Source organism: Vitis vinifera, chromosome 12, assembly GCF_030704535.1.
Source record: "Vitis vinifera cultivar Pinot Noir 40024 chromosome 12, ASM3070453v1".
NCBI classification, from domain to species: Eukaryota; Viridiplantae; Streptophyta; class Magnoliopsida; order Vitales; family Vitaceae; genus Vitis; species Vitis vinifera.
Genome location: NC_081816.1, coordinates 2,363,681 through 2,389,344, shown reverse-complemented (window position 1 = coordinate 2,389,344; position 25,664 = coordinate 2,363,681). Strand labels below are relative to the sequence as shown.

Sequence of the window (25,664 nt, the reverse complement as noted above, 5' to 3'; positions counted from 1 at the left end):
TGAAGTACAAAAAGCAACTTTGAAGAGAGCATGTTTCAAAATATTTTCTCATGTTTTATTTTTTATTTTTTTTTTTAAAAATAAAATAAATAATTGTGTATGGCTTTTGCTGTCTAAAACACTCACCAACTTGTGGGTCCATAGCCTTTCAAATCCACAAAATGCAGGAAAAGAGTCAAAAGCGTCATCAATGTCATATTGGCACTTTCCCACATTTGAAAACTCTATATCATTTGGTATTTGTGCAGGAGTTCTTCAACAGAAACCAGGTCAAATCATCAGACTCCCCATTTCATTAACTCCCCAAATGATTTCAGATTTTGCAGTCACCTCTTTCCTTAAGAGTTTTTAAGAAGACAAGTACCCACCCAATGTCCTTCCAAGTTTGTTAAGTTGTCAACAATCTTAATTACTTCACATGTTATTGCTTCTTCAATCTCTTCCCCCCACGCCCATTAAAAAAAAACAAACAAAATCCTTACCATGAAACAAGATCTAATTCAACTTCTCCTCATCTTTTTATTTACGTACAAACAATGGTTTAACACAGGCAAAGGAATCAAACAGTGATGATGATGATGATGTTTCTATCTTACAGCAGAGGCAACAGTGTGAGCCCAAAGTCTGAGATGATCTTTCATGTCCATTTCATTAGCAGAAGCAGGAATTCTCCAATTCAGCAATCCATCCATTTCCTTTCTTCTTCTATCCAACACACCCCATGCTTCTGATAAATAAGGCCTTGAAACTTCACTCTTTTCAATGTTCTCACCATCTTCTTCTTCATCGTGATCTTCACCGCCACTAGTGCTTTTTCTTCCCAATCTCTTCAGCCCGGGAACGATGGACACCAGCCATGAATTCTTATCTTCTTCGGAGAATACAAACCCCAGATCCATGAACCCCTTCACCTCCTCCAACTCAAGCTCTGACAAGCTCTTTCTGCTCCCTTTTCTTCTCCTTCCACCATAAACCTTTCTCTCTATAGGTCTATCAGTCTCATCAAATGTCGGGTACCCTTCTCCAAGTTCTTTCACAGAGAAGATTCTTTGGAGCTTTGATGCCTGGAGGACTGAGCTTGGGGACACAGAATTATCCAAGGTGAAGCTCTCCTGGGAGCTCAAGAACTGGTCAGCATCACCAAGAGACCTAACATGAAGAGTAGGAAGATGCTCAGAGAGGTTTGATTCCTTGAAGGGATCATAGAATTGGAGATCTGGGTGTGGGGCAGGTGGTGGAGGAGATGGTGGAGGTGGCTTGTTTGAGAAGATTAGATGCTGAAACCAGTAGAAATCAAAGAGGTTTAGAAGCTTTGCAGCCATTGGTGATGAAGTAATTGTAGAGAAGATGGAGATAGGAGGATAGATGAGGAAGAGGGTTTATATATATGTATATGAAGAGCGTGTATGCGTGTGAATATGCATCATATATAAATATATATGTATATGGGTCTCAGACTCTCAGAACGTGTAGATAATAAATATTTTAGGTGGTAAAAATAAATGGCACAATGATGGGCGATAGTTTTGATTTGAATATTTTAATCCATGTGCATGAGAAATCTATGCATGTGGGTCTTTCTCTACCTATTTCATCTGTTCAAACTCTTAACATACATTTTGAAAGTAATTAATATCTTTCACATTCTGCACATGCTATATTACACATGCTACCCTCTCTCCCTCCCTCTCTCTCTCTCTCTCTCTCCCTCCCTCCCTCTCTCTCTCTCTCCCTCCCTCTCTCTCTCTCTCTCTCCCTCCCTCTCTCTCTCTCTCTCTCTCTCTCTCTCTCTCTCTCTCTCTCTCTCTCTCTCTCTCTCTCTCTCTCTCTCTCTCTCTCTCTCTCTCTCTCTCTCTCTCTCTCTCTCTCTTCACACTTTCACACTCATTTTGCACTCTTTTGTGGAGAAGTATTGAAGAGAAGAACCAAATATTGAAGCCTATTTTGTGGCCATTAAAACTGCACTGCAATATTCAAAGCAGGCTGATGTTTAAGTATTTGGAATTGAGTGACAAGTGGACAACAATCAAAACCTCATATTTGTGTACATACTTGACTTTATGGCCTTGGAAATAGACCTGCTGAAACTATTCCACAATGGATTTTATTGATTTACAGCTGGATTAATTCTTTCAGGTCAAAACCCCAAAATTGACAAACCCTATTTATAAAAGCTCCACATCAGCACATCCCTCTACTTCTGAATTCACAAACCCTACTTCTACCCCCACATGCCATATCAATTTACAGGAATGCCAAAAATAACGTTAATGCAGTTCCTAGTTTTACAAGCAATAAATAATAATAATAATAACATAGTATTTTTCTACCAATAATAATTAATTGAGTACATACTTATAACTTAATGACATTCAATAGTAGTTAGATGTTTGAAGGTAGTCTTTTCCTTGGCCTAGATTTTTTTGATATTGATGAAAATTTATATGGAAATAAAAAAGTGAAAATTAACTAAATTATAAGAATGAAAATTAACTAAATAAAAAAATTTTGAATGAACTTTGGCAAATGATAAAATAATTAATAATATATGCTAGACTAGATTTTTTAAGAAAACAATAGAAGTATATATGTAGTAATATTAGATAATAAAAGAATACGTAATATGAAATAGAATTATATTATGAGACTATATTTGCAGATAGTTTATGCTTGGATAGACTATGTTCGAATAAATTATGTTGAGGTAGACTATATTTGACCAAATTATGTTAGAATAGATTTCTATCCAAACATAATTTGTCCAAATATAATTAAAGAGGTATAAAAGCTAAGGGAATGAGGCGGGAAAAATCAAGGTCCCAACAATCCTCAATTCCATTCCTTACTAGCAATATTAAGACATTGTTTGTTTGTTTATTTGTTTGCTTTTTTTTGTTACTTTATTCTTAAAGTAATTTTTGAATATTTTCTCTTTTAATTTATTACTTATTCTAAGATAATTTTATCTTAATAAAAAAAAGTTAACATTTTTATAATTTGTCTTAAAGAAAAAAGTTAATTTTTTTTTCCTCTCTTATCTTTTTATTTTTAACTTCTACAATTGACATAAAAGTAAATAGAGTGTACTTCAATTTAGAAATAAATTGGTAAAATGTTCAAAATATTGAATAAAACTAACATAAGTTCTTTTTTATTTATTTATCATTTTGTCTCTTATTTCTCAAATAAATTTAGATCTACTTTTTAAATTAAGAATTCTTACTCAAAATCAAAATGAATGATATAAGAATTACATTTTTTTTCTTTTTAAGAAATAAGTATAAAATAAATCCATAAATTCCCCAAATGGAATACAATTATTGTCTTTTTATCTCATAACTTATCTAATTCTCAATCAAATTATACATCATAAATTTCTAAGAATTGCTTATTCAAAAGCAAAAGCAACAATACTAGAAATTATAAAACTTGGATGAGAAATGAATTTACTACTTTTTTTTTCAAATTTAAAATCCAAGTTAAATAAATCAACTATCATCCACTCAAATAAAATTTCTCCAATTAGAATTCTAAAGCAGAGCTCACACTGATTTAAATTCAATCGGATCAATAATTTCACTGAATTTTAAAAAGTGAATAAAAAGTTAGAATTTGAGGTTCTTAATTTCCTAAATTAAAAATCCAAAAAGTAATGAATTTATTTTTAAAATTAATGAAGATTCTTTTCAGTCATAAATTCATACATCCAAATGTGCATTATATACAAATAAGTAACCAACAACTAAATTAAATGATTAAAAATTTTAATTATTACTCATCATCAATTTCCTAATTTGATATTTTGGTATGTGGTTATTCTAAAAATCATTTTTAAAAAAACACTATAAATTAAAAGCATTTTGATTAAAATCATTATCAAAGAAACTCTAAGGTATTAATAAAAATAAATGATTTAGAGTGCGTTTGACTGTGATTTTAGAAAGTATTTCTAATTTTTTTAACATTTGAAAATTCTTATCTTTAAAGTATTAAAGATGTTAAAAATAGAATCACTGTCAAACACACTCTTAATAACATTCAAACATTGATAAAAAAAAAAAAAAAAAAATCTTTTAACCACATTATGTTGTATTTAAACTCAACTCAAATTCAAGTGTGTTTAAATTTAAGATTAAAAAATATATGCAAACGTCACCTAAGTGATAATCATTTATCTCCTAATTAAATAAAGTAAGGTTTCCTAAATACTCTCTTCAGTGGGAAGAAATTATTAAGGTGGTGAGATTAATTTCATTGAGATATATAAATTACATATGTATTACTATATTATGATTTATGATTGCTTTATTCTAAATAATTTTGGAAAAAAAAAGTATATTTTCATCTTCTGGTATACAAATATTAGCAAAATGGAAACCTAACTTTGTATATTTCAAATTAACAATTCTACTCTCAAAACAATTGCTATGTATTTCATGAGACTGAAATACACATCAAACAAGAGTGTATGAAAACCCAAATATTTTGGGAGTAGAATTCATAATTTGAAATATGCAAAGTTCATGGTTTCCGTCTTATTCATATTTTCACATTAGAGGATAAAAACACATTTTTCCTAATAATTTTCTTTACAATTGGCCTGCTTTTTAGTTAGCTCATGTCATTTATAGTATGTTTTAGATGATGTTTGTTTTTTTATTAAATACAAAAATAAAAATATTTGGTTTTTTTCTATTCAACTAAAAATAACGTGTTAATATCAACCAACATAACTAAAATAAACTTATTATCAATAAATTCAATTTACTTATGTTAATTGATACCAACATATTATTTTTAGTTAAATAAAAAAAACTAAATATTTTAACTTTTTATATTCAATCAAAAAACAAATACCACCTTAGAGCCTTATTCAATGTACACTTTTCCTCTTCCAACCATTAGCATAACTTAATTAGATTAGTCTTCTTCTCCATGTAATTATGTAAAATTCATCTGATCTTGGGACCATGTAAACATATGAAATTCATTTGATCTTGTGACATGCAATTCATCTATATAAAAAGGGGTTATTTAAATAGAAAATAATATCATTGGTTGAAGTCTTTCATCCATGGATTTGGTGCATGTGGCTGCATATTGGAGTGGTGGAAAGCATCGCGCTGACCTCAGCCCACCTTTAGAAGTTGAAGTTTTTGGTGGGAATGAATTTTTTTAGTCAATGTTGCGAAGTCTCATTCATACCATCATAAAAGAAATAGAAGACTTGTTAATTAATTAAATTGGTCAACTCAATAAATCTCAATTAAAGGTGTAATTAATTTAGTGTGACGTGGGTTTAGTTTGACCTCACTATAAATTCGTACATCACTAAATTCAACTTCATGTAAAGTTCAAATTAGTTAGGGTCAAGCTTATTATAAGCCATCTTTGGTTCTTGAAATATATGAAAGAAAGAAAAATAAATATAATTAAAATAATTTATAAATATTTAATTTTCATACAAAAAAATAAGTAAAATAAGTTAATATATATATATATATATATATTAAGAGTTTGGTGAGTAAATTATTTTTAATCCATCCCAAAAAACTTACAATACAATATATATGATGAAATTATAATTATGTGATTTTTTTGGAGGTTTATGATTATGAGCTCGAATCTTGTAACCCACTACTAATCCTATTAGAAGTGTGGGGGCTTGTATGGACTTATTTTGTTAATTACTTACAAACACACGTGCATACACGTGTGTGTATATATATATATATATATATAGATATATATTATGTTTATGTTGCACCGCCTTCTTCTCTATCTATTTTTCATGTAAATATGTATTTTTTATTTTTTATTTCTTTCATGTAAATTTGTATATTTTTGTTTTGTTTGTTTGTTTTTCTATTTCCTTTTCTCATTATTGTGTAACAAAATATATAAAAACAATTCACTAACTTATAATTGATTTTTTTTCATTTTTTTAAATTTCATTTCTTCTATCTTTGACATTTTTCCTCGGTTTTTAAAAGCCAATATTAATAAGTGATAAGGAAAGACACTAATTCTATCTCATTTTCAAAGAAGAAGAGGTAACCTATTAATGATGGTGTATCAAATTATAGTCTAAAGGGGTAATAAAATACATAAATATATAAAAATTGAATCTCCAATTGGAAGTTTTGCAGACACTTCAGCCACACAAAATCACATCAGCAACATAAGGGCTCTTTGATTAGTTAATCCCCTAAGCGGTTGGATTGGTTGCTCTTAATCAAGTAGCACCCCTAATACTTATCATATCAACCCCAACCTAATCATAAGAGGCTGAGTCAAGATATATATTTAAATTGGTTAAAAGTGTTTGCAAATCTAATTTAACCAATCATTGATTGAGAGTTGAAACTTGAAAGTAAGTTTACCTTCATGAGTAAACCAAATATTTTTCAAAAATATCTCTGATAAGATGGAATATTTTGAAGTACAAAAAGAAAAGGAAGAATTTGATAATATTTTTAGTCATTAACTTTTTGAAAAGGGTGTTATGAATTAAATAAAAAATAAAAAAAATAAAAAGAATATTTTGCATTCATCCCTCTAGGCCAAAAGATTGGCCAAAAGATTAAAAAGTTGAGTATGGCTTTTGCTGCATGCCCATAACATACTGGTGTGGTGGTTTGGTTGTGACTTGTGAGGAGCCCACCAGAGGATCAAACTTTCCTCTTTACATGTCAGAAACAGCACAAGAGTCAAAAGCATCAACCATATGATTGATGATACTTTCCACATTTTGACATTTCCATATCAACTACTGCAGATTTTAATACAAACCCCTACTCCTTTTCTCTTCTCTCAAGAAGATAGTCTGAATTTTCTTGAGTTTAATTTGTCTATATATGATTGAAAGGAACACTTGAATTGCCAAGACACTTGAAGTTTTGATGCCAAAATCAAGATCTAAGTGAAGTATATAGATATCCTCTTCTGTCATCTTTATTTACATTTAGAACCTATAAAGAAAAGAACCCCCACAAAGTTGCATCCAAAAAGCCTTCAAAACATCCTTTAAAACTCAAGAAAAAGAGCCCGGAGAAAGAATGGAAAGGAAGAAAGAAAATTTCAACAGGAATGATCCATCTTTTCTATCTTACAGCAGATGCAACCATGTGAGCCCAAAATCTGAGATGCTCTTTCATGTCCATTTCATCACCAAAATCTGGGATTCTCCAATTCAATAGTGGATCCACTTCTTTTCGTCTCCTGTCCATCACATCCCATGCTTCTGATAAATAAGGCCTAGAAACTGAAACAATCTTTGCATCCTCTTCTTCATCGTCTTCACCACCTTTCTTTCCCAATCTCTGCAACCCAGGAACGATGGACACCAGCTTTGAATTCTTGTCTTCTTCCGAGAACACAAAACCCAGATCCATGAACCCCTTCAGTTCCTCAAACTCGAGGTCCGACAAGCTCTTGCTGCTCCCTTTGCTCTTCCTTCCACCATAAACTTTTCTCTGATCAAGTACAGGTCTCTGTCGCTCTTCCTTTTTCGGGGCATCATCGAACTCTTCTCCAACTTCCTTCCCAGACATAACCGTCTGCAGCTTCGGCGCTTGTAGGACTGAGTCCGGCGACAGAGAATCAGGGGTGAAGCTCCCTTTGGAGCTCAAAAACTGATCACTCCGAGACCTAACATGAAGAGTGGGAAGACGAGAGAGCTTTGATTCTTGGAGTGGTTCATGATCTGGGTCTGTTGCGGGAGGTGGTGGAGATGGTTCGTTTCTGAAGATTAGATGCTGAAACCAGTAGAAATCAAAAAGTCCTAGAACTTCAGCAGCCATCGGTGATGGAATTTTCGAGAAGACGCGAGAAGAGCAGATAGGCTTTATAGGATGAAGATGATGCGCGTATGCATATATATATATATATATAGCATTACATTATTGTCCCTGTTTTCATCCTCAAATTACGGAACCATATTTTAGTAATTTAATTAAATATAGTCACGTGCTACGCGTTACTGATGATTAGAATTGTTAATCCATATCATTCATAATTAACTCGTGGGTCTTTTCCTAAGCCTCTTTGGATTAACTTCTGTTGAAGCGAATTTTACGAGGAGTGATTTTATTTTCCTCCTACTTTTCCTTGATTTTTCCGATAACCAAACATATGGCATTAGTGTTTGAATATGAAATAAAAAGTAATTTGATATGAATGTTTTTGTGATATATTATATCACAAAAAAGTTATTTTTTGAAATATTATCCGTTCAACAATTTTAAAATTTTCAAAAAATAATTTTTAAAAATTTATCAAATATCTCATTTTTATAATAAAATACTTATAAATATTAAAAAAAAAACCTCTTTTAAAATTCCTCTTAAAATAGATTCTTGGTGGTATTTATTTTTTAGCGAAATAGAAAATACCAAAATATTTTACTTTTTTAATTTAATTATATTAGTTGATATCAACAGTTTACTTTTAACTAATCGAATTTTGACGTGTTTTATATTCAATCAAAAAACAAATATCATCTTGGGTATTTGATAAAACTTAATACTTATAATTACTTATTAACTTAAATTGACTTTACCTTAAATTATACTTAAATTATTAACTTAAAACTTATGACGTAATTTTTATTTGAAGTATTAAGGTTATTTGATAATATTAATTTAAAATTTATTTTAAATCATCAAATTAACATATTTATCCTCATAAATTATAATTAAGGTAAAAGAAGTCGAACAACAATCTAGGTCATAGAGTAGTAAAAAAAACCACAAAAATAAGTAGAACAAATCAATGGATAAAAATGTAAAATAAAGACGTAAATTTCTTGAAAGTCATTTTTATCAAACATACTTCATTTATTTAATGACTTAAATTAAGTTATTAAGTCACTTTAAATTATTAAATTGATTTATCTTTTTCTTAATACATTATCAACATTATATTTTTATTATTTTTAATTTTTTTTATTATTATATGATAAATCAAAATTGGTCTTTCTTATAATTTTAGGTATAAGAAAACTCAATGTAGGTATAAATGTATGAGTAGAACTTTAATTTTTCATATTTTAAAATTAAATAAAAATATAAAACGTGGGCGTGTGGAATTCTCACCTAGACAAATGTCAACTTAAGTAGAATTCTTTGAAAATATAATGTCATATTTTATAATTTTTTTTAATCAATAAATGAGAAAAATAACTTTTGATATGTCAAAAGTTGTTGTTATCCTCTACGAAGGGTATTATAGTAATTAGACACAAAGGGCCTCGAATCTTCCAAAGCTCATAATTTGACTTGGACCCCCATAATATAATGCTTAAAGTTTACGAATTAATTCGGCCCCACATGAAGGTAGGACTTATCCATCAGTCCCTAAAATGCCCTTACACTTTGTCGTAATTCCAAGAATATCCTAGAGTTGTTCTAGGTTCACTTGCCTGGGAAGTGGGAACCAAGAAGAAGTCAACTCAAAAGGGTTTAGAGGGGTGGTTTTGTAATATCAGAAAAAGAAGTTTTGAAAACGTGAGTGGTGGTGGTGGTGGCCGGCAGGTGCGTAGTTATTCTCTTTTAACTTACTTTCATTATATTATGAAAAGCCTTGCATGTAATGAGTCACATGCTATTCCATGTACATTTGATAGTGAAATGCCACATCATTCAAAAATAAATAAATAAATAAATATTATTATATGTGTCAATAATCTATTTTTTGCCACATTGGATACTTCTTTTTCACATATATTTTGTTTTTATATTAAGAGTGTTGATTTTAGAAACATTTTTAGTTTAAAAAATATTTTTTTAAAAAAATAATTAAGGGTTTGTTTGAAAATTATTTTTTCTATTTAAAAAAAAACACAAAAATTGTATTTAACAACCAAAAATTGTTTCTATTTTCTATTTAAAGTATTTTTAAATAATATCTTTTAGTTTTTTTTACTTATTTTTAAAAAATTATTTTAATAAATAATTATATAAACATGTAAATTGATTAAAAATAAAATACTTGATATAAAAATTATTTTTAAAATAATTAAAAATATTTTATATTTTCATTGACTATAACATCATTATATTTTTAATTGAATTTCATAAATAAAAAAGTTAAAATATATTAACACTCTCAAGTGATGTTCGTTTTTTGGTTGTATAAAAAATTTTAATTTTTCTATTCAGTTCAAAGTAATTTATTAATATTAACTAATAAATTTACTTTAATTATATTGATTGATATAGATATATTGCTTTTAATTAAATAAAAAAAATTAAATATTTTGATTTTTTTTATTAAGTCCAGAAACAAACATCATCTTAATTTACAAAATATATTATGACATGTAATAAAAATAATAATGATTTCCTCTCATCCAAGTTATATTGCAATATTGATTATTGAAGATATGATGTGGAATTATTTCTTCTTTATTTTATTTCCTAATGATGGAGACGTGGCAACTTTCGGGTTGAATAAAATAAAGAACATGCAAAGCACGTGATGAATTAAGGGGGCATCTTTTGTCAATTTAGTGGTTTGTGCGAAGCAACCCCTTTTCTAATACTTTTACATGTCAAAATTCCATCAAATGGACCAACTCGTCACTTGACACCTTACCAACTAAATCTTGATTATCAAGTAACACCCTTGGAAATATTTACAAGAAATTTATGGAAATTATTTATAAATAATTTATTTACATTTTTGAAATGTTGAAATAAGGAATAAAAATGGAAAATATGTTATATTTTTTTTATTTGTCATTGTATTTGAATTAAGCTTAATTTTTTATGACAATAAAAATAAAAAATCATTCTCCTGGGAACTTAAACTATGTTTAAAAAATGTTTTTGAAAACAATTCTCAAAAAACAGTTGTTGAGACTAGTTTTTTAAAAATATTTTTTAATGTTTTGTAAAATACAAATTTATTTTGGAACATAAAAAGTTTGTTAACATGTTTTTTATGATTTTAAAAATAAGTTTTATATGTAATGATGTACTTTTAATCATTCTTCATATTAATTTAATTATTTTTTTATAAAACAGTTAAAAAATAAAAATAATAATTAAAATATATAAGAAATGTTTTTAATATTTTTAATACTTTAAATTTCTTATCATTCAAGAATAATAATACTAAAAACACTTTCTAAAATCATTTTCAAGTGCATCTTAAATATAGTTATAATATTGAATATTTGCATCATATTAATAAACATTATTTATCTGTAATTTATTGATAAAAGATTTTAGCTTAAATCAATAATTTAATATTAAATTGATAACTTAATAATAATCATGTGCATGATTTATAAAATATGTTTAGTAGAAACCAATGCAATATGAGACTTAGATCCCATTTTATCATGATTTGAGAAAATATTTATAGTGTAAAAAGTGTTTTTGAAAAATCATTAGATGTTTAATAAATTTTAAAAAACACTTCTAAAGTTTTAAAAAATCACTTATAATATTTTTTGAAGAAATATTTCGAACACATTTGATTTGACAGTACTTCTAATAAAAATGTTTTTATTATAAATGTTTTATTTTACAACGCTTACGTGAAAAACGTTTTTACGAGAATCTTTACCATTTTCAATAATTGAAAAGATAACTACCAAACTTAAGCATTGTCCATAAAGAGAAAGTATGCAAATATATAAGAGGGAGTTAAAAAAGGGCAAAAAAAATGGAAAGCAATCAACTTTAAAAAGGCAATAGCCGTGAAAGCAACATTGGCAAGGTGACAGCGGCTGCGGTAATAAGAATGTTTCAATGTCGTTTTCGTCAAAGACAGCTTCTTTTCAAGACCTTTGATTGTGTCAAGTTTTTTTTTTTTTTGCTTTTCCACCAAACTACTCAATGACATTAGAATTTATTAAACCTCAATCAACACATTTTTCTTTTTTCAATACACCCACGAATTTTTTTATTCCTTTTAATTGAATTTTAGTCCACAAGAGAAAAATAAGTCAAATGAAAACTTTGAATAACCCCATTTCTAATAATGGGGTTTTAATACAATTAATATTCTTTTATTAAAAAAAAACTATTTTTTATAATGGGTATACAAAAATTACTTTAAAAAAATAATATAAAATCAAAAGGGAAGTGGGTATGATCACTTTGCACATAATAGGCTAAAAATTAAAGACAAACTTTAAGGGTCTGATTAGCTTTCAATAAATTAGATTTAAAATCAATAAATTACTTTTATTTATTTTAATTTATCAATAAGTTAAATAATTTAAAAATATATAAATTTCTAATAAGTTTTAATTATATTGTATTTTATTTTTTATTTTTTATATAACAATTAAATATGAGAAAATAATTTTTTTAATTTTTTTTTTCCTTCCTTAATACTTTTTGGAAACTGAACATATTGAAAAAAGAAGATGAATAGATCCGACCAAAGGGTTAGGAAAAATAAAAATATAGTGAATTTTAAGAAAATGAAAATTGAAAAATTTAAAAAGAAAATTTGGTCAATCTTCAACAATACAAGTTGAAAATTTTGGGTTTGTAAAAGAGAATGTGGTGTATAAAAGTTGAAAGTAGGAAGGCACTATGAGAGGTGTGAAGAAGGAAAACAATATGGAGTATTATCTTCTAAACTTGGAGATTAGATATAATGATTATGTCTATATGAAAGGCCTAAAAGTTGGGTTAAGGGGGTTGCATTCTCTTGGATTTGTCTCTTTCAATCTTAAGTCATACTTTGCCGACACTCTTCACAACATCTAAGGGACACCTAGAATTTGACACCCAAAATGACAATTCATCTTGGATTAATTAAACTTTGAAATAATATTTAAAAAGGTGTTGTGCTCTATTTGGAAATGTTTTTTTAAAATGGTCTTTGAAAACAACTTTTACAAAATAAAATTTGTCTATCATGTTTTATTTTAATCATTTTTTATATTTATATAATTATTTGTAAAAATATCTTGTGGAAAACATATGAAAACAACTAAAAATAATTAAAATATGTTTTCAAAAAATATCCTTTTTAAAAACAAGTTATCAAAAACCTAGCTTTTGTCAAAAATATTATCAAATGTATTTTCGAATCTGGAAAATAATTTTTTGTTTTTAAAAATAAAACACTGTTTTTGAAAAACAATTCCCAAACAAGCTCTTACATTTTTTTTTCTTATAAAACATAAGCACTATAGCCATGAAAAACAACTCAAATACCTTTGATTGTTTTTATTGAGAAAATTATTTATGAAAAAACCATTTTGATTTGCACATGCCAAAGTTTTGACCTGTTTAATTGGGCTTTCATATTGTTTGGAAAAAATGTGATCCATCATCATAAGTACGAGATGTAGAAGCGAGGCCCAACCCAATAATTTTACATCTACGGCCCATGATAGGGTAGCAATTGGGAATTGGGGTCAGGTTTGCTTGCAAGAGCTCTTATTCTATTGCAATCATGCCATACATAGATTTTAAAATTTTAGTTTTTTTTTCCCTTAGATAAATTAGTAGAGGGAAATTTCTCAAAATTTTATTTGACATATATTCCTTTTAATAAAGAAGGTAATGAAAAAAATTTTATGAGATCGAGATGAGATGAATTTATAAAAAGTAGTCATTTATAAGGGTGTAAATAAAATTGATTCGGTCAATTTTTGAATAAAAAATTAACTGAATTGATATAGTCGGTTTATATGTGATAAAAACCAAATCGACCAAATTTGGAGTGACAAAACCGAACCAAATCAAACATTTTGAGGTTGGTTTGGTTTGGTTTTCGGGGATTAGTTTTGACCAAACTTAATAGTTTTTTTTAGTCTTAAACTTAGTTGGAGATTTATATTTATTTTGAACTAAAATTTCATTAATTTGAGTTTATGTTAGGTTTTAAGTCTAATTTATTTTTAAAATTAATTGAAATTAATTTGGATTTGGTGTTAAAAATATATTAAATACATTTAGAATTAATTTGACCACAATATAAAAATAATGAATTACTTTAAAAGAATCTATCAAATATCAAACAATTTTATATAAGTTTTAGAATATCAGTTTGATTTGATTTTTATTAGTTAAAAGACAAGAAAATAAAAATCAATCGACAAAATTGATATCCAAAATTCTCAAATTGAATCAATCTATTTTATTTTAAAAAACCAAACAAATAAGATCGGTTTTGGTAGATTTGGATTGGTTTATTTGTTTTTTTGGATTTTGCTTACATCCTAATAATATTTGAGATATGATTGAAATGTTTCTAATAAAGGCATTTATGGAGATAAGAAGAAACATTGATCTGACCGAATTCAAGCCAACATTACTGAGAAGTGCTTTAAACTTTTATTTGATAGGATATGTATTCCTTTTTAAAGAGAATATTTTATGGAGTATTTTATAATTTATTTTCTTATGGAAATATGTATGATTATAAAATAAGGAAAAATGTCGAGATCCTATTCATAATTTATAAATATTATAAATTAAAAAAAGACTTATAAAATTAGGATTAGCTTATAAATATTATATAAGGTAGATATAGATACGAGGAAGCCTATGTAAACAATAAGATGTGAAAAATAACCTTATAAAATTTATAAAATTGAGATAAGTTTATAGACATGAAATGTTAGGAACAGAAAAACATGAGATTTTATAAGGTTTAAAATTTTGATTTTTTTTTTTTTGTAATTTTTATATGATACGATGGATTGGTTTTTTCCCAATTACGAATGTAGGTATGATTGATAATATTATATATTTTTTTTTGTGTGGGTTTAATTTGTCTTTATGTTACTAACATTAAAACTCACTCAAAAATTAATTTGGATAAAAAATAAAAAAGGGAAGTGCAAAAGTGATATTTGAAATAAATTTATGAGTATATATTTTTTATTAAAATATTTTCAAAAAATAATTAAAAATATGACTAATAGATTAAGAATTTTTGTATTGTACATAAAGGTATGGCTTTCATAAAAAATAAATAAATAAACTATTTTTAATATTTGATTTTATAGATAGAATTTTTTAAAAAGCAATTAAGAAGTGTGTTTTAACAAAATTCAACTCCATGTTATACAAAGTTAGGTGTCAATTGCATCACATCCTGAATAGGAAACTCTACCTTATATAAAACTCTACCTTATATGAAAATTATTTATGAAAAAACCATTTTGATTTGCACATGCCAAAGTTTTGACCTGTTTAATTGGGCTTTCATATTGTTTGGAAAAAATGTGATCCATCATCATAAGTACGAGATATAGAAGCGAGGCCCAACCCAATAATTTTACATCTACGGCCCATGATAGGGTAGCAATTGGGAATTGGGGTCAGGTTTGCTTGCAAGAACTCTTATTCTATTGCAATCATGCCATGTATAGATTTTAAAATTTTAGTTTTTCTTTTTTTTTCCCCCCTTGGATTAATTAGTAGAGGGAAATTTCTCAAATTTTTATTTGACATATATTCCTTTTTAGTAAAGAAGGTAATGAAAAAAAATTTATGAGATCGAGAAGAGATGAATTTATAAAAAGTAGTCATTTACAGGAGTGTAAATAAAATTGATTTGGTCAGTTTTTGAATAAAAAATTAACCGAATTGATATAGTCGGTTTATATGTGATAAAAACCAAATTGACCAGATTTGGAGTGACAAAACCGAACCAAACCAAATATTTTGAAGTTGGTTTGGTTTTCATGGATTAGTTTTGACCAAACTTAATAGTTTTTTTTAGTCTAAAACTTAGTTGGAGATTTATATTTATTTTGAACTAAAATCTCATTAATTTGAGTTTATATTAGGTTTTAAGTCTAATTTATTTTTAAAATTAATTGAAATTAATATGATACATTTAGAATTAATTTGACCATAATATAAAAATAATAAATTACTTTAATAGAATCTATTAAATATCAAACAATTTTATATAAGTTTTAGAATATCAGTTTGGTTTGGTTTTTATTAGTTAAAAGACAAGAAAATAAAAAATCAATCACAAAATTCGACATTCAAAATTCTCAAATTGAATCGATCTATTTTATTTTAAAAAACTGAACAAATAAGATCGGTTTTGATAGATTTGGATTGGTTTATTTGTTTTTTTGGGTTTTGCTTACACCCTAATAAGAGATAAGATTGAAATGTTTCTAATAAAGGCATTTATGGAGATAAGAAGAAACATTGATTTGATTGAATTTGAGCCAACATTATTGAGAATTGCCTTAAACTTTTCTTTGATAGGATATGTATTCCTTTTTAAAGAGAATATTTTATGGAGTATTTTATAATTTATTTTCATTTGGAAATATGTATGATTATAAAATAAGGAAAAATGTCGAGATTGTATTCATAATTTATAAATATTATAAGTTAAAAAAGGAGTTATAAAATTAGTATTAGCTTATAAATATTATATAAGGTAGATATAGATACGGGGAAGCCATGTAAACAATAAGATGTGAAAAATAACCTTATAAAATTGAGATAAGGTTATAGACATGAAATGTTAGGAACAAAAAAACATAAGATTTTATAAGGTTTAAAATTTTGATTTTTTTTTTTTATAATTTTTATAAGATATGGATTGATTTTTTCTCATTTATGAATGTAGGTATGATTGATAATATTATTTTTTTTTGTGTGTGGGTTTATTTTGTCTTTATGTTGCTAACGTTAAAACTCACTCAAAAATTAATTTGGATAAAAAATGAAAAAGGAAAGTGAAAAAGTGATATTTAAAATAAATTTATGAGTATATACTTTTTGTTAAAATATTTTGAAAAATAATTAAAAATATAACAAATAGATTAAGAATTTTTGTATTTTACATAAAGGTATATGGCTTTCATAAAAAATAAATAAATAAAACTATTTTTAATATTTGATTTTATAGATAGAATTTTTTAAAAAGCAATTAAGAAGTGTGTTTTAACAAAACTCAACTCCATGTTATACAAAGTTAGGTGTCAATTGCATCACAAACCCTAAATTATTCATTCTCCTTAAATTTAAATTTCGCTCTCCCCCCACCAAAACACAACTCTCATCCTAACTCTCTCTCTCTGTCTCTCTGTCTCTCTCTTTTCTAAATCAACAATAATGTTAAATTTCCCCTTGTCCTTTGTGTTTTCCTTATCTCTCCGTTTGAGTAGTTTGGTGTTATTTTGCATTCATGGCTTCATTATGAAGGTGTATTAGCCCATCCTGAATAGGAAACTCTACCTTGTAATTATTTCATCTCCACCACATCCTTTTTGCATAATTCTTTCTCTTCTTCCATTTAAGGGTAATAAGCTAGCCTTCTACATAATGGATGAAAGCTCTACTCTGCCCCCATAAATGTCACAAATTTAATTTCTTGAGAAATTGGGTCTAAATTTGTGGGTCAATCCCCCAAAACCTCACTAACAAACTAGACAATTTTGTCTAAGAAGATGGTGCTTGACTTTGGCCTTAAGAACCCTAGATTTGATATTTGTGGTTGAGCTTTGGTCATTGATTGAGTTGGACAATATTCTAATAGGACCTTTTCAGAGAACAAAAAATTCAAAAGCATTGCTGTGATGAATTGCATTATGCATGTGAAGACCTTTTTGGAGGCTAATATATATAAATATATTATCTTGGTATATATAAACCCTAGCCCAAGTACCTTCCAGGGTCTAAGAAAATCATGTGAATGTTGATTCCTTGGACGAGAGGAAGGAATCAAAAAGCCCCCATGATATGCACCAGAAACAAATAAAAAGATGAGCCCTTTTCTCCCCCCCACATTCACAAGAGACGCATGCCCATCACATACAGACAATCTAAAGATGAGCTGATAACAAAACTAATAATGATGTTACTGAAAATATCAAAAGAAGGGCACACTAATAGTACTAAAATATGGATATATACATGAGAGAGAGAGAGAGAGAGCCTAACACAAAAGACAAAAGCTAAAAAGGAGTGAATGAAGGAGAAGGGCAAGTACTAACATCCAAAGTCACTGTTGCATGCCTTTTTTAGAGTGTGCATACTGTATATGGAGAGAATGGGATGGACACTGGACAGACAGTGAAGAGAAGACAAGTGAGTCTTGTCCTTGATCCAACATACATGCATATAATGTTATTACTTATTAGGTGTTTGTTCCTTGGTCTTATCCACCTCCACCGAATTACCAATTACCACCACCATTGTTGGCTTCTTTCCCCCCCAAAATATCTAGTCGTCTTTCTTTGGACTTTGTGTGGGATTGTTCAATGGATTTAGTTCCTCCTTCAATTCTACCACTTCTCCTTTAACTTCAGGATTCAGGTGAGATTTTAGAATATCAAAATTAAAACTTAATAACTTAAATCATTTAATTTTTATGCTATAAAAGCCCATTGTGTTGGCACAAAAAAAAAGGAGAGAATAACTCATCTTTTCAAAAGATTCGTCTGAGAATATTGCAAGCCATGGCTTAATTAATTTCTTTGTCAATCACCAAGAAAAGAGAGTTTTTCACTTAATGGTTTTAAGGCCAAAAAAATCAACCTAAACTTTATGAAAAGATATGTAACAGCTTGCTCCAACCTTTGTAACTTAGAATTTAGGGAGCCATGGCCCATGACCCATGACCCCATCAAAGATATTGTCGGTGACGCTGCTTAACCATTGAATAGCCATGTTGTTGGTTGTCATTTTCAATATGCATCACTATTTATCTGTCATCCTCATCATCTAGACATCAAAAATTAAATAGGCAGATTAATTAAGTGGTCAAAGTTTATAATTTAGAATTGCTTAATTAAGTAGTTGAAACATATCGTTTACTAGTTTATAAAACGCTACGTGACATACATGAAATTAAATAACATATGGATCGGTCGCCCTGCTTAATTATTTATTGCTTAGAGATATAATATTTTTTAAGTTTATGTAGGCTTTGATATTATATTAAGGTACCAACTATATATTAAGCAATTAACATGTCATTACACATAAGACATGATGGAGAAGGAATTGAATGGAATGATTCGACAAAATTAGTGATGCTTTTCCAAGAAAGTAAAATGGGAAAATGGAGAGAGAGGTGGAGTGGGGATATGGAAATGGAGAAGAGACAAAAAGAGAGAGAGAGAGAGAGAGAGAGAGAGATATGGGGATATTCTTGTGACAGCATGTGAACTTTTCCGTGGAATTGGAGACAAAAGGGTAGCAAACGGGAAGCTCGTGATTACTGATTACTGAACATGACTGAGTGGTAGTACTAGCACAGTAGTACTAGCCTCTTCCCACGCCACTCCTCTTCTCCTTCTCTCTACTCTCGACCCATGCATGCATGCATGCCATCTTCGTCCTTATTCTCGATTAAAGCTGTCCCACACTTGATACTTCTCATCTCCCTCATCTCCCCCATCTCCCATATCCAAACTTCCATTTCCTTTTTAGCAATCCTAGGCCCTTACTCCCCACTACACATTCAAGACAGAAACTTCTTTGGTTTTGATCGTCCATGTCCATTCTACCATATCATCTTATTTGTTATGTCACAGAGAATAAATAGATATTAAATTCTATGTAAAACAAAATATGGAGGCATATCCATTCAAAAACACGCATGATTCCTGACCCACAAAAACCAAGTGAGTGGACTACACCTTTGCAATCCACTCAAGGGTTAAATCGATCGCTCTTTCCAATCAAATGGATTGTGTGACATTAAATATTACATTTCGTGCATATCAAATATAAATGTATTTTAGAGAACGTTTCAAATTTTGACACTGGACCGATTGAGAAAGGACAATTTGTACCCTTTTCTATGCAGTGTAGCAGTACAAGTATAATATAAAAGGCAGCACCCCATAACTAGCCATCACATCGAATAGCTGAGGGTGAGAAAAAGAGAGAGAGAGAGGGATGGTGTCAAGAATGCAGGGGAGAACGGTGGTGAGGAAGAAGCTTAACAAGCTCTCTTCCCTTACCAAATCCAAATCTGTAATACTATTTCTTTTTCCTTGCTTTTGCTGGTTAACTGAGCATGTTTGCGAGAGAAGATTTTATGGTGTTCATGGAGTTTTATTGTTTTGATGATTGTGCAGTTGCAGAAGAGCTCAGTGGTGGTGGATGGTTTTTACCACATCAATGAATTGAAACTCAGATTGGAGGCAATGGTTAGAGAATACTCAATCCTTCTCCAAAATCTTCAGTTGCCCACTGTATGAGCTCTCTCCCTCTCTTCCTATTTGTGTTTTTGGTATGTTTTGAGCCTTCTAAGGCTAGAGGTAAGTGTTGGTGTTGAATTGATGATCATGTTGTATCCTTCTTTTTTGGTGTGATGGATTGGCTGCAGGAAGTGAAAGTAGAGAGGATTCATGGAGATGGGTTACTGGTAATAAAAGTGAAGAGTTGGGAGAAAGGGAGAGGCTTGCTGGTATCCATCTTGGAGAGCTTGGAGGAGATGGGTGTGAATGTGGTGCAAGCTAGGGTTTCATGCACCCATGGCTTCAACATGGAAGCCATTGCTGAAGCTCGAGACAAAGCCCCTGATATACAAAAATTGACTCAACAAATTCACAAGGCAATTGCAGAACCTGGTCATGGTGGAGTAGTACTTTGACATTCCTGATAAAACCCCAAATTTGTAGCCTAAAAACTCTATCAAATGGAGCTGCTTTATCTATACATATTTGGTTCTACTCTTAATTAAGCACATAGAATTAATGGAATTATCAGAGGACACCAAGTGTGCCTGCTAACTACCCTGAAACTTGGACTATTTACATTGGCAATGATTTTGAATTTTTTTTTTATTTTTTTTGGGTGGCTGGTCAAGTGTCATAATTTCCCTTTTTTTTTTCTTTTTCATTTTGAGAGAGTAAGTGGAATTTTCAATATTAGGCCATGCATCTGTTTGGTTCCCTAGATTAGACCCTATATCCATTAATATCAACAAAAATGTATTTTTTTTAGTATTTTTTATCATCTATTTTTCATAATTTTATTTAATTAAGTATTTTTAAACATTTTTAAAGTTAATGATCAAGATTTCCCTAATATGAAATAAATAAATTGCAAAATTTTAATAAAAGATAATCTATGTATTATTAAATATTAGAAAAATTATGTTATCAAATAATTACTATGCTGAAGTTTTAACACCAATCTTCAGATTTTAATATATAATCTTATGGATGATATTTAATACTTTAATCTTATGGATGATATTTAATACTTTAATCACATTATTATAATATGGATGTATTTTCTTTACATTTTCTTACTATATGTCGTGATTTTTCATGGCTTTAGTCATACTCTTTACACCGATAATATTTAGTACTTTTTAGGTATTTTTGTAAGATTTGCAATCTTTTTATATATTTAAATTCATTGAATTTTTCTCAGCACTTTTATTAATATTACATAATTATAATTATATTTAAATTTTTTTTCATATTATTTATTATTTAAAATAAAAATATTAGAAATTTTGTACATAAAAGAAGAAAATATTTTAAGACTAGTTTTCAACACGGAGGAAGGAACTTGAAACTTTGTTTAATACCAAGTCCAATTTGCCAACTCCTTCTAGTTGGAGCCGCGTTATTTGATTTTTATTTATTTATTTTTTACTTTATATGATAATACTTTTATATATATAAAATTAAAATTATGACTTTTTTTATGTTCTAGATAGTTGACTTTCATATGTTTGTTCTATTAAAAGTCAAATAAAATGGTCCTTAGATTTTTCTCTTGACGCGCATGTATAATGCCACTTTCCCTTTGAACAATTTTTTTTTATATTTTTATTTTTTATATATAAATATTATTTTGAAAAATATTCATAAAAATATATATTATTTACTATTTAAAAATTGGGAGCATTTTACTATTCTAATAATTAAAACCATTAGAAAACAAATATATTCATTGTTTTTTATTTTGGAAATTGAAAGTATATTTTAAGAAAATTACTTTTTTTTTACTTTTAATATTCAATATCTTTTAATAAATAAATAAATTATTTATAGAATTATTTCGATGAAATTTCAAGATGTGGATTCCTATTTGGTAACGCCTATTTATTATTTTATATTTTTAATGGTTTTTCAAACAAGAGTTTATTAGTATTAAATAATAAGTAAATTAATTTTGTAGGGTAATTCAATTGGTTTGATATTGGGTTTGCTCTTTAATGGTCATCAATTCGAGTCCCCTTATAGTCATCGGAAGATTTATCCGATCGTTAACTTGTTGATCAGACATAACTTTTATCAAATTAAAAGTATTAAATAGTAAGTAAAGAATAAAAAAATTACAAGGCAACTCTAGTGGGCCTATCCATCAAATGAAAATGCAGTGTGTCTTTTTAAGGTTTGGGTGGGCCCTCTTGCATATATTTTACTGGTTTTGATAAAAATAATAAATAGAGTGAAGGCTTCCAAACAAGCCCTCCACATTTTTTTTAAGGATGTTTGGAAGCCCTACAAAATAATTGGTTTCAAAGAGGCATAATTAAAAATGCCTGAATTTGTTTTTTTCTCAGACCATCATTGCGTATGTACACAATTTTCAAATTATTTTAAATTAATTAATTTTAATTGAAAATTCTTGGTTTCTTGCAAGTTAAGGAACTGGTGGATCACTCATGATTAGGTTTATAATAATCATTAAATTATATTATTTACATTTATAAAAATCCCTGAATATTCAATTTTGGTAGTAAATAATTTATATTATTTCCAATATCTTCTTCTCTCCTTTTATAAAATTAATTTCCTTGAATATATATTTTTAATTATCCATAACTTATCTATCATAATATTAAAAATTAATTATTTTTAATTTTTTTTTCTCGAAAAATAAAATTTAATATAATAGGGAAGTTGCTGGCACATCCACAATAAACTAATCAAACTGCCAATCTGTCAACGTGACACCCCATATTAAAAGTTAAAACCCACACCCACACAATCCCACCACTCCCCTCTCTCCTGTCCGGCAACCCTCCACCTCCCTTTCTCGGCGACCCTTTCGGCCTCTAAATGAAATGATCATCTTCACCACCCACCAGGGATCAACGGTGAACGGCCTAGAGTAACCCCGTCGCAACACTTCTTCATCATGGACCGTAGGCTCCACATCAACCCCTTCATCAATGAGCAAGAAGAAGACCCCCAAGGCTCGTCCGAAACTGCCCCGGACTCTCCCCTTTCGGGCGACGAGGCCAAGTTGGCGGCCACCCCGTCTCCGAAAAAGAGGTTAGTTGTGATTTTTTTGTTGTGTTGGATTCCGGCGGGAGGATGTTTCTCCGGTGAGTTGTTTTTTGAAAAATGACGGGTGTGTTGTGGGGAATTTTGGTTTCAGTAAGAGGGGTGTACAGAAAAGAGTGGTGTCAGTGCCGATCGGAGGCGTTGATGGATCACGGAGCAAAGGAGAGGCATATCCACCGTCCGATTCGTGGGCCTGGAGAAAGTATGGGCAGAAGCCCATCAAGGGCTCTCCTTATCCAAGGTATGTCAATGTTTTTAGTTTTTTTTTCTTTCCAATTTTAGATTAGGAACCAGAATAACCTTTTAACTTCTTCAATGTTTAGACAAGTATTTTTAGCATTGGGGTTGGGTTTAGGTTTAGCTTTCTCAACCCAAATTCATTTCACACTAGGTTTGAGCCAAGTTATTGGGTAATGGACACTAACCTAATTTAATATTATAATATAATTTATATTATTATAATTCTAATATTTCATTTCAAATGATTTTAAAAGAAAAAAAAAATATCAAATTTGGTTATATTATGTATTAATTTATTCTTTTAGAAAGATAAATAGATTTATTATTATTTTCTTAATATAATGTGTAAAATAATATGTTATTTGCTATTTAAATTTTAGTATAAATGTGTAAAAATGAAGCCTAGGTTAAACTCAAACCAATTCAAGTTTAATCAATACTCCAAATAACACATCCAATTGGTTGAAAAATGAAAATGAGAATTGAATTTATGTGTACATATTGTTTTATCCAAATCCAGATACTCTCGAGCTTTAAAACAACTTTCTTCCCTATCAAATATGGGATAAACACTTTTTCTACGGGCATAACACCTTTATCGTTGTCTTATGGGATAACGAGATCAAACAAATAAACAATTCATATGAGACCAAATAAGAACTTGAATCCAATAGTATAAATATTGTCCCATTTGGACCTAAGAAGTCTCATGATTTTAAAACAACTTTAAAGTTAAACAACCTGTATCCAACCATGTAAATATTTATACGATTAGGAGCGGATCCAACTGTGTAAATATTTATACGATTAGGAGCCGATGTTCTAAAACATCACCTTACTTTCCTATAGTTTCTTTATTTCATCAATTTATAAATATTTTTAAAAAATTGAGGGATGGTTATAAGATTTATGAATTTATTTTTCCAGAAAAAAGGCGTAAGATAGAAAAATTATCTTAAAACTTTTTTTATTTTTTTGAGAAAATAGAAAATAATTAATCTGAATTTTATTCATTACAGGGGGTATTATAGATGCAGCAGTTCAAAGGGCTGCCCAGCCAGAAAACAAGTAGAGAGAAGCCGTGTGGACCCCACCGTGCTCATAGTCACCTACGCCTGCGACCATAACCACCCTCTGCCCCCCACCAAGCACCACCATTCCACAGCCCCCGCCGCCGTTACCGCCACGGCCTCCATCGCTACCCCATCCCCTAAATTCCCACCGGAAGAATTCGCTGTCTTTGCGAGCCAACCTGATCTCGAGCTTGGCGGTGATTCCTTACTCGCCGACGGCCATTTCTCTTGGTTCTCCGAGGTGTCACCCACCTCCCTGGCCATGCTTGAGAGTCCGGTTTTTGTAGGAGGTTATTCGGCTGAAGATGACGTGGCGGTGTTCGCCATGGGAGAAGAGGAAGAGTCCTTGTTTGCTGATCTCGGTGAGTTGCCGGAGTGTTCATTGGTTTTCCGGTGAAGCGTGCGTTACAGTGCAGATGCTCCATTGTGTGGCGGTACAGGATAAGGCCCCTGCAGCTTCCAACTTGGTCACTCCAATCAACAGCTGATATTGTAATCATCAGGTCTCGACCACGCCCTTATATCATGACTTTTCACATGTAAATTTTTTATTTTTTATTTCCTTTTCTTTTTCTTCCTCGAATCTCACTGTAAAAATAATTTAAAAATAAAGGAAATGAGAAATAATAATTTATTTCTTCTATTTGGTTGATTGAAAATTTAAGGAAAAATATAATTATAGAATGACGGAAAATAGAAATATATTTATGTTATATTTAGTTATGAGAAAGTAATAAAAAAGGAAAAAATAATTGAAGAAAATGATATTTTTTATATTTAATTTTATTATAAAATATAATTAAAATTAATTAAAAATTATATATTTTCAATATATTTAATTTTTATATAAAAAAGGATATAATAACTTAAATAAATTTGATGGAGGATATAAAAATATTTTATTAACTTTACATTTATTTATTTTTCTCTTTATTTCTTTCTTTTTTACTTTTTTTTTTTAAAATCAAACATAATCTTAAAATTTAATAAATTATTTTTATATATTTCTTTAAATTTATTTATTTTCATTTATTCATATAAATATTGAATAATTTAAAAAATTATTTATTCCCTAGTAGGTAAATATTTCAAAATTTATTTCAAATATTGAATAATTAAAAATTTTATTT

General features: G+C 29.0%; 4 protein-coding genes across 4 annotated transcripts; 2 read left to right on the top strand and 2 right to left on the bottom strand.

Annotated features, from left to right (window-relative positions):
- Window positions 1–496: 496 nt before the first annotated feature.
- On the bottom strand, window positions 497–1,393 carry LOC100266042 (uncharacterized). Its single transcript, XM_002277289.4, has one exon. The coding sequence runs from the start codon at window positions 1,320–1,322 to the stop codon at window positions 588–590; it is 735 nt and encodes a 244-aa protein (XP_002277325.1). The 5' UTR covers window positions 1,323–1,393; the 3' UTR covers window positions 497–587.
- A 5,504-nt stretch (window positions 1,394–6,897) lies between these two features.
- LOC100260838 (uncharacterized) lies at window positions 6,898–7,962 on the bottom strand. The gene has a single exon (XM_002277309.4). It carries the CDS (start codon window positions 7,800–7,802, stop codon window positions 7,104–7,106), a length of 699 nt encoding a protein of 232 aa, XP_002277345.1. The 5' UTR covers window positions 7,803–7,962; the 3' UTR covers window positions 6,898–7,103.
- Window positions 7,963–19,810: 11,848 nt separating this feature from the next.
- LOC100255766 (uncharacterized) lies at window positions 19,811–20,671 on the top strand. Its single transcript, XM_002277328.5, has 3 exons — window positions 19,811–19,940; window positions 20,045–20,161; window positions 20,296–20,671. The coding sequence occupies exons 1-3, from the start codon at window positions 19,863–19,865 to the stop codon at window positions 20,560–20,562; spliced, it is 462 nt and encodes a 153-aa protein (XP_002277364.1). The 5' UTR covers window positions 19,811–19,862; the 3' UTR covers window positions 20,563–20,671.
- A 2,205-nt stretch (window positions 20,672–22,876) lies between these two features.
- On the top strand, window positions 22,877–25,146 carry LOC100250582 (probable WRKY transcription factor 65). Its single transcript, XM_002277347.5, has 3 exons — window positions 22,877–23,209; window positions 23,316–23,462; window positions 24,481–25,146. The coding sequence occupies exons 1-3, from the start codon at window positions 23,073–23,075 to the stop codon at window positions 24,929–24,931; spliced, it is 735 nt and encodes a 244-aa protein (XP_002277383.1). The 5' UTR covers window positions 22,877–23,072; the 3' UTR covers window positions 24,932–25,146.
- The last annotated feature ends 518 nt before the right edge of the window (window positions 25,147–25,664 follow it).

Bases quoted from the DNA above. Each gene is read 5' to 3' on its own strand.
- LOC100255766 (XM_002277328.5), top strand. From the start codon at position 19,863: ATGGTGTCAAGAATGCAGGGGAGAACGGTGGTGAGGAAGAAGCTTAAC. The intron at 19,941-20,044 runs GTAATACTATTT...ATGATTGTGCAG, and splicing joins CCCTTACCAAATCCAAATCT to TTGCAGAAGAGCTCAGTGGT. The intron at 20,162-20,295 runs GTATGAGCTCTC...GATTGGCTGCAG, and splicing joins AAAATCTTCAGTTGCCCACT to GAAGTGAAAGTAGAGAGGAT.
- LOC100260838 (XM_002277309.4), bottom strand. From the start codon at position 7,802: ATGGCTGCTGAAGTTCTAGGACTTTTTGATTTCTACTGGTTTCAGCAT.
- LOC100250582 (XM_002277347.5), top strand. From the start codon at position 23,073: ATGGACCGTAGGCTCCACATCAACCCCTTCATCAATGAGCAAGAAGAA. The intron at 23,210-23,315 runs GTTAGTTGTGAT...TTTTGGTTTCAG, and splicing joins ACCCCGTCTCCGAAAAAGAG to TAAGAGGGGTGTACAGAAAA. The intron at 23,463-24,480 runs GTATGTCAATGT...TATTCATTACAG, and splicing joins AAGGGCTCTCCTTATCCAAG to GGGGTATTATAGATGCAGCA.
- LOC100266042 (XM_002277289.4), bottom strand. From the start codon at position 1,322: ATGGCTGCAAAGCTTCTAAACCTCTTTGATTTCTACTGGTTTCAGCAT.